A 9,370-nucleotide genomic window follows, 5' to 3' on the forward strand; every position below is an offset into this window, starting at 1 on the left:
TTTCTTAAAACAAATTTTCAAGACGGAAGAAATTTTAGCTAGCCAAGCTTATGATCGCTGAATTGGGTTTAGGGTGTATAATTAGCTAGGGAGATGATCAGGACAATCAGTTGTTGCAGCATATTTCTGGTGTGCTGCGAATAATTTGTAAGAAAGAGACAAATTTGTTGTGGATATGGTTCCTTGCAGGCTGAATAGTCACGTTTCACGAGATGAGTATACATTATTTTTTCAACATGTAAAGCTACAAATAAAGTCAGATTTTAAATTACTGATATTTTCAAATGAAACTGAGTCGTTCATAATACAATGCCCGTTCACAGATGGAACGATTCCAGCCTTTGAAATGGGAAAGGTCATTTTTCAGAAATACTCACATTTCGCAGTATCAATATCAAGATCATAATGTTAGATATTTTTTAGTTGAATTGACTTCTTATATCATGAAAAATGATTTTAGAGCTCACTTGTATGTGTCATTTTCATTTATCTTAAATTGTGATAATATCCGATTCAAAAAATCTTGAAGTTCACCATAATAACATTAATATAAGGTATTCGTTTCAGATATTAGGCTGAATCTTCGAGCATTTTTCGATTTCGTTTACGATCAAGTCGAATTTCGATTGTGTTAAACATTATAACCCTTGTCCCTTGATCTCTGCTTCACATAATCTGATGTTCAACATGAATCTAATAGTCTAATTAAGCATCAGTTAAGTGGGACACTCAAGTACACATCTTTAATCATATCATGGTAGACAGCTTTCATGTCCAGAAAAATAGTCTGGAGACCTACAAATAGTTGTGTTGACACTCAAGTATACAAGGTTTAAATCAATTATTAATCTCCAAATATGTATCCATCACGCTAAGAATAGTACTATTTGGGTGCAGCACAGGCATGTTTTTGCCAAAATGATGAAGTTTGTAGATGTGCATCAGAGCATGGTAGATAAAGTGTTGCTATCTGTAATGGGAACTGCATCTACATCATGAGGCACCAGCACTATGAGTTTCTAAGTTGTATAATTCCCATATAATTTGACACCATCTACATGTAATACATAAGGAACACCCTATATCATAGAAGAAGACACTGTCTTGCCTTGACTAACTTCAAACCATGATCACTGCAAAGTACATATACTACCTCCTATCCGCTTAGGAACTGGGAGCATTGAGTTAAAAAAAACCAGGAAATGTCGCATATTTTAAAAGTTAATTCAAACGCAATCGTCTTAAACTTTAGAGCAGAAAATACCGGTGGAGGCCTAAAATCCGCACTGACTCTCTATATAAGTCATATTCTGTAGATAATATGTTCTATATGTATGTGTCTGCAAAATTTAAGGTTGGATCAGTCTAAAGTCTGTCCTCAATAAGCTTAGGACGACGACCTTTCCAATTATGGCCTTCAGATTTCTCTTCTTCCTCTTCCATGCTGTCACCGCCAGTAGTGGAAACACCTTTTGCAGATCCCAAAGGGCCTTCTGGTGAACCAGATTGTGAAATGCTCGAATTTGACATGCTATTATATTGATCTCGGGCCAACCAAGGGTAATTTACTTTAGCAGCTGGAAGTTTTCGAACATGGAGTCTGTACTTCTGTAAAATCAAGAAAAGGATTTCATAAAAGCAATCGCAGTACAAAGCTGTACAATAGAGAAGAACATGATACTTAGAACAAAGAATTTACCTGCAAATGGCTTTTCACTTCATCGTTGGTGAGATCATTCACCTGCATTACTTCTCTAATTTGCTTTGGCGTCGCCACTGCGAAATGTGAAACCAATTAATGTTGCTCAAGCACACTATAAATCCACCCATTGTTCTGAACCAAAATTTGTCAAATTCCAATGAGGAAAAGTATCAAGTAGAAGAATTTTACCATTAGGACCTCCAAGTTGTTGAAGTGCATTGACAAATCTCCGGTGCAAGTCAGGAGACCAGCATCTCCTCCTTTTTCGGTCTGGTACCGCTGAATCAGAGCTACTAGATCCCCTAATGTTCCCTTTCGAATTCTTATTAATTGGACCAGTTTCAATCAGAGGGACAGACAGAGAAAGATTACTAATTGCTAAATTCTTGTTCCTCTCCTTCACTAAGTTGTCGAGTTTTTCTCTCAAAATCGGGCCAGATTGTCTCTTAAATGGCACAAAAGCTCCTCCACTGCTTCGCAATTTATCACATATCTGATCACATCCGCCTGATGATCTTGATGCATCCTCATCTCTCACCTTCTGATCATCATCAAAACATAGTCCATTAACTCGAAAAAACATCAATGTAACAGCCTCAATTAGTCTTAGGAAACAGATTTTAATAATATAAGATTGCCAATTTATATAGATTAAGGTTCTATGATTTTAGAATTGTATAATCAGATAATTAAAACATAGGATGATGACATACAGATTTAAGGTTGGATAAAAAGTCATGTCCAAAGTTGTGAAACTGAACATTAGTGCTCCAAAGTTGAACAGAACTCATCCAGTTCTTCTTCTCACTGCAATCAATTGACTTTATTGCCCCTCCAGTTTCATCTGATTTACCACCTTTTAATGTCACAAATTCTTCCATCAATGGTCTAGTCTCCATTTCCATACACTTCATTTTCTCCTCCTTCAATCTCTCCGTAGCTACAAATCAAATATCACACGTTTTTTCATATAGAAAAAAACATCAAATTTATTTGTTTATCGAAATCACAATTATTAATTAACGCAAAATGAAATAAACTATGTAACATAAATAAATGTACCATCATTCAACAGGAGCATGCAGAGGGGAAGTTCACGTTTAAAGGCATGGACCTTGTTGAGTTCATCTTGTAAATGAAGGACATAATCGTCTATCTTCATTGCTCTTTCGGAAACATCAGTGATCATAGAAACTTCTCTAAGAAATTCCGAAATGTTCACAGGGACAAAACTGGAATTTAAATCAAACTCCGGCTCGGACACCGGAGAATTCACGCCCATTTTATGTGTTTGTCTTGTCTGGAAAACTGAAAAGGAAAAGATGGGAAGTATAGTGTGTGAATTTTACAGAGCCTGGAGGATAAACATGTTGAAACAGACACGGAAATGTATGTGTGACACTTATACACAAAGATAAGGGTACTTTTGGTATTTAATGTAAAATAAAAAAAGATTCTACAAGTTTTTCACACACTCGAGTCCTCGCGTATGTTGACACTGATCGCACTCAAGATTACAATGTGAAATTAAATTAACATATAAAAAAATATATTATAGAAATAGAATCAAAAATATATTTGCTAAGAGTATTACATTCCAATTACTTACTACAATTGATGAAAAATTAATTAGTAAAGATTCTGTGGGCAAATTTGTTTACAAACATGGAGCTTTTACATCTGGAATATGCCGTGCTTTAATTTTATTAATATTTTGAAACATTAAATTGCAATTCTAAAACATCTGCTATAAATTACAGAATCAGTTTCGTTAATTCATTCATCTAATGCAGTTATTGTCTTATAATTTAACACTCGCATTATTATGCTTCCTAAATTCCCTGAATTATAAAAGCTCCCTTTATTCCAGATACAGAACTGTAATCATTTTTCCTTGTTAAATTTTAGTGCTAATTTTATAATACTGATTATGTTTTTGAAGGAGATAATCTTGTTATTATTCTAAACACATTGTTATCAATATCAATAATCTGAAAAATTATAATACGGCACTCAAGCATCTACACACAACTCAGAATTATTTAGTAGTCATGTTTATCTTTGTTTAAACAAATTTGTCGTTTGCATAAACATACAAAATGAATGATGCTACTTGTCTTTTGCAATACATTACATACATACAATTAGTATGATATATATTTTTAGTAAATCTGGAAAGAAGAATATTAGCATCTATTATTTCAATAAAAATTCACATCTGATCACTTTTCCGATTTTCTAATTTCATTAGTTAGGGAGTGAACCGTGAATATTAATATTTAATAGCGAAAAAAGGATTCGAAGAATACAAAATTAATAATTTGGTTTTTTAATAAAACATGGATTAAATCAGATACGAAATATTACACATGATTTGTGATAGTGGGGATAATAAGATGAAACGGATACGGAAGGGGAGGAGGATCTGAGGAATCTGGGGGAAACACATGAAAAGGGTGGTACGAAGCCAAAGCAGTGGTTATTCATAATTTTGTAACATGATTCCAGGGACAGCATATATTTCTCATTTACATTACTATTATTATGCATATGTTTTTAGTGTTTTTTGTCTCTATCTCTCTGCTGCACAGGGAATCGATCCTTCTTGGATCATTATATATTTTTGGATAACTCGAATACACCATTTTCGCATCCCCTACCATGTCACACTCCTATCTGAAAGGCACCCCGGACATATTGATTTGGATCGAAACGAAATATGGACCATTGCTTTATTACCCTCTTTGTCCAACGGACACGTGTCTTTCCAATTAAATAAAAAAGAACTAATTAATTAATTGTTAAAAAATGTCAAGAGTTTACCGTTGCTTTCAGACTTTTTAAATATATGAGTTTTGGTCATTTCAAACCATGCCTAATATTTGATTTTGAAATTTAATCCTTCAAATTCATACCTCAAATCCCCATGATTTGGATTTTTGATACCCTGGTGGGTAGGTGGCTATGAAACATGGGTATAAGTCTGAGAAATCAAATATATTTTTAATTTTGTATACAATTCTATGTAAATGTTTAACACAAAATTAAATCAATAAATAAAAATAATATACAATTAATAATTATATTAATTTTTTAATTTAATAAAAAAATAAAAAAATATGTATATTTTAATTAATCTATTCATTGCACCACTCAACTAAACTCGTCATATCAACAATAATACCTGGACCATATACCACATTAACCTGATTTCCCATTCCAACCCCATACGATTTCACGAACCAAACAACCCATAATATATCTGATGTACCGTTTGTTTGTATACAAAAATGACATTTTTGCCATATTTTTAAAATAATATATCTTCTAAATAAATCTACATATAATATTATAAGATAAAACTAAATTTTAACTATACGATTAGAAAATATCCAACCGTTTATTGACTCGCTTTTAAATATAATATAATATTGACTCTTTGTGATTTAATATGAATTTAACTTGAACAATAATTCTTAAATTCACTCCTTATTTTATTTTATAAATTAAAAGTAAGCTATTTACATAAAAGTACAAAAGAAAATGAGTAGAATATTTTTTTTACTGTAAAACTTATTATATTATATTAATTAAAAGTGACTAATAACCCTTGAAATTGTGAAGATTGAAAAGAATTTTAGTAAATTAAAGAACTACCTAGAATCTTAACTTTTTAAAGTACAGGAAATTTAAAAGGTCTTGTCAACATAAAACCACTTTTTCAATTTTCATGACTCTCCCAACTTTTCAAATTTTGGCCCCAATACCCACTAGACATGCAGTTTCGTAATAACGTGAGGCGCAGTTTCGTTTGCCGCATTAGCCCCGATACACATATACATATTGCGTATCAGCATATCACCCCCGATACGCATGATGAAAATGTGCATCATCCTATTTTTTAAAAACAGTCGATACACTATATGATTTGGCATATTTTAATGGTAGGTTGAGACAAGCTGATACCCTTATGATTTTGATGATCACACTGTTAGCAAGCTGAGTAAAATGTATGTATATCTGAGACTAACTTTACTTTGCAGAAATCAATATTTTATCTATTAGCAAGCTAACAATGTCTTTGATGATCTTATCATCAAGCTTACAGTTACTGCCAGAAATAATTCAAGATATATCAGAATTGCGAATTTCAAGGAAATGGATATGAATGAGTTTTTGTAAGGACTCTACTATATATTTTACGTGTTTAAATATATTAGAGCTCCTCGGATGTTCAAACTCTTTTAAAAAAACTATTTGCTATTTTCTAGGAAATTGTTAACAAACGTTTTTATTTTAACAACTTCTTATCCGATTGGTATTTAAATTTAAACTCTTTAGTTTAAATGTGATTCTAGATTATCTTAATATTTGAATTAAAACAAACTAACTGTGAGACTTGATCAAGATCGGAAGTTGTGTTGTTTAATCAAAAGTTAACTTAATCTATAAATACATCTGGGTATATTTGCTTTTGAGGTTGATCCACGAAGTATACACCATACCATATATGAAAATACAAATTGCATTCATTGAATATCCTTTTTTCTGAACTCTAGTTTAATCACACACATATATATACATAGAATTCATAGTTTCCGTTAATTTTTTTATTTAAACTTGTATTATTCAAGGTGTAAACATTTGTTGCTGAGTAGTAGAATTTGGATAACAAGGTTTCAGGGAGTTAGATTGCTAGAGAAGGCTATACATGTTTGGTATAGAGCTTAAAGGGAAATTCGCTCAAGGGAACAAGTGTTATCGGCAAGCTGCTATCAGGAACAAGGGATAAAAAGAGATATTTATTGGATCTTGTAATCGTATCATTTCAGTGATTAAATTATCTTACCAAGTTGGTAAGGTACCAGGACGTAGACCGTTAGACATAGGGGTCGAACCTAGCTAAAACTCTCTGTGTTATTTACTTGCTGTTATTTATTTTCTGCTTTGCATATCAAGTGTCAGCTTGCTAACAACATATATTCGAACTTAATAACAAGTTGTCTGATAGTTTGATAAATATTTGGTAACTTATTAAAATCGATTTTAGTTAGCCATAACACCTATTCACCACCCTCTAGGTGTAGAATTTCACTTGGTATCAGAGCTTTGGTATACTAAAATTTATGTAACAGGAAAAGTATCGATCAAATGACTGACTTATTTATTGGTAAGGATGATCTGAGAACTCCTATTCTCACGGGAGCTGACAATTACAACTGGTGAAAAGGTCAAATGGAAACACATTTATCTAGAGATCCACTTATTTAAGGGTTGTTTAGAAAGGACAATATGAGTTCAAAGATGACAAAGGGAGAGTCAAAGACGTTGATGCACTCACTTCTGACGAGCTGTTAATGATTGGCTACAATGAAAAAGTTAGGAGCATGGTTATCATGAGTCTAAATCAAGCTGAATATGATAAAGTATTTGTTGCCCGGTAAAGTAATTGTTTATGGGGGGGGGTTGGATACAATTACTAAACAAATCGATTAATCATTGAAGTAAAGTAGTAATAGTAAAGCATAGATGAATCAAATAACAGTTTATATTGATCTTTAATAAACTGTTACAAAACTCTCTCAAGAACAATATTTTTAAGAGCTTCTAGGTTATGCGAATATCGAGTTAAGCACTTACAAAGTGATAACCTATTTTGTGTTTATATACTACACAAGTATAATCAAGCTATATCAATTACGAGATATGTTGCAGTATAACTCATCTACTTTTTATACATATCTAAATCAACCACGATCCTATAAATCAGCACATTCTGATTTATCTCGCAACTCTGACTTATCACTCAAGACATCTTCAACGGATAAGCTGATCAGCAAAATATGTTAGAGATTCAACAAATATGCATATGTAAGGATCAATGGATGACTGAATTTAGTGTCAACGGATGATAACGAAGCTTCAACGGATAATCATATCCTTACAGTTGATCAGATCCTGATTGTCAGACAGATCCTGATTCTTGACGTAGCCAATTCCCAACAATCTCCCCCAATTTATGATTTGCAGAATAAGCATAAATTCTAATAGAATTGTCTAGTACAAAAAACTAGAGAGATAAAAATGTAGAGTGTAAATCATACTTTGTTTCAGACTTTGATCTTCATATTTCTTGATAAACTCTGCAGTATCTCTGAACAAAAGCTTTAACTCTGTCATCAATCTTTTTCAACAAACTCTCTTCTAGCTTGATCTTCAAATTCTTCTTATACTCAGTTTCAACAGACAACTGGTAGATAGCAGCTCTTAGATTTCTGATTGGAGTTCTTTCTATCATCATTTCTTCTAGTGACACATAACAAGTTCTTATACCATCAGGATTCATGGTTATATGCCTCTGAGTAAGAATATTTTAATAACAACTCTTCCCTTCTTCATGTTGACTTCTTAACCTTTGAAATTTATGTATGTAGGAATGTAAGATCCAAAATAATGTCAACCATTATCCAGTATCTTTTTTCTGATAGTGGCAAGAATCATTTGACCATTCTTTAGAAACTTCATCTTCAACTCTTAGCAAATAATGAATGTATTTTAGTTCTTTTATTTTCATGATCAACAGTTTATCAAGTGAAATAACTTGAACTTGATAATTTGCAAGAAGAGTAATATTTTCTGCTTAGATTCAGAACCATCATGTTTTTCAAGTATAATCTTCATAGCTTCAACTCTGTCCAAGTGATCAACAGTAACTTCCTGACCAGGACTATCAGCAAGAGTGAAGTTCAACAACTTTAGCTTGACAAGTTGAGCTTCATGATGTCCTATTCTAGCTCTTGTAAATGGTTCATTCAACTTGAGATTCTTGGCTTGTACGAACCAAGACTTTTTATCTCCCATGGTATTAGAACAGTAAACCATCCACCCTTATACCTCCAGAAATAAAGCTCATTTAATCACTAAAAATAAGATCATCAACTTTTCTCCATTTGTATTTGTTCTTGATCTTTGGAAACACTTGAGCTTTCCTCTCTGCTCTTTCATATAACATCTTCATATCTGTACTCCCCTATCCATTCCTTTCAGATCTTCTAAGCATGTTTCTGTATGCTTGATTTGCTCTGTCAACATCAATTCTGATTTTTCCTTCCTGAGCCCTTTCTTCTCTGTCAAAAGCCACTTCTTCTTCCTTGAAGTTTTCAGCATTAATAGCTTCAACATATGCAGAAAGAATCTGTAGATTCATCCAAAATAGAATTTCTTCTTCTTCTTCAGTTTTAACATAATTAGGAATGATTATTACTCTGTCAGTATCAGGAACAGAATCAGGATTTGACTCTTTGTTATCAGGAATTGAACTTGGAGTAGCAGGAGCAGCTTTTAACTTAGATCATCCTTGGAGACTTGAGTTGAATGTGTAGTTTGAGTTTGAATTCCAAGTCTAGTTTGAACTATCACAGCATCAGAGGTCTTTTTTGCTTGCTTATCACCATTATCATCAGTATTAGCATTTTTCCTCAAAACTGATTTAGGTTGACATTTTGCCTTTGGTACTATCTCCCCCTTTTTGGCATCTAGACTTTGTAGAAGAGAAAGAATAACATCCAATTTAGAATTCATAGCATGTTGACTAGTTTCAAGAGCTGTCAGTTTTTATGACATTTGATCCTGTTTAGCTTCCATGCTAAACATCCTCTTTATCAGGCC

General features: G+C 32.7%; 1 protein-coding gene across 1 annotated transcript; it reads right to left on the minus strand.

Annotated features, from left to right (window-relative positions):
- Window positions 1–1,012: 1,012 nt before the first annotated feature.
- LOC141719031 (transcription factor HHO6-like) lies at window positions 1,013–3,064 on the minus strand. Its single transcript, XM_074521413.1, has 5 exons — window positions 2,765–3,064; window positions 2,416–2,642; window positions 1,892–2,243; window positions 1,700–1,776; window positions 1,013–1,608 (listed from the first exon to the last, which is right to left on the minus strand). Exons 1-5 carry the CDS (start codon window positions 2,982–2,984, stop codon window positions 1,366–1,368), a joined length of 1,119 nt encoding a protein of 372 aa, XP_074377514.1. The 5' UTR covers window positions 2,985–3,064; the 3' UTR covers window positions 1,013–1,365.
- Window positions 3,065–9,370: the final 6,306 nt, after the last annotated feature.

The sequence above is a fragment of the Apium graveolens genome, chromosome 4 (assembly GCF_009905375.1).
Source record: "Apium graveolens cultivar Ventura chromosome 4, ASM990537v1, whole genome shotgun sequence".
Lineage (NCBI taxonomy): Eukaryota > Viridiplantae > Streptophyta > Magnoliopsida > Apiales > Apiaceae > Apium > Apium graveolens.

What these genes read in the sequence shown, in the direction of transcription:
- LOC141719031 (XM_074521413.1), bottom strand. Translation starts at nt 2,984, where the DNA reads ATGGGCGTGAATTCTCCGGTGTCCGAGCCGGAGTTTGATTTAAATTCC. An exon ending in CATGCTCCTGTTGAATGATG is followed by an intron (nt 2,643 to 2,764) that starts GTACATTTATTT and finishes TTTGATTTGTAG; the next exon opens with CTACGGAGAGATTGAAGGAG. An exon ending in TTTTATCCAACCTTAAATCT is followed by an intron (nt 2,244 to 2,415) that starts GTATGTCATCAT and finishes GATGATGATCAG; the next exon opens with AAGGTGAGAGATGAGGATGC.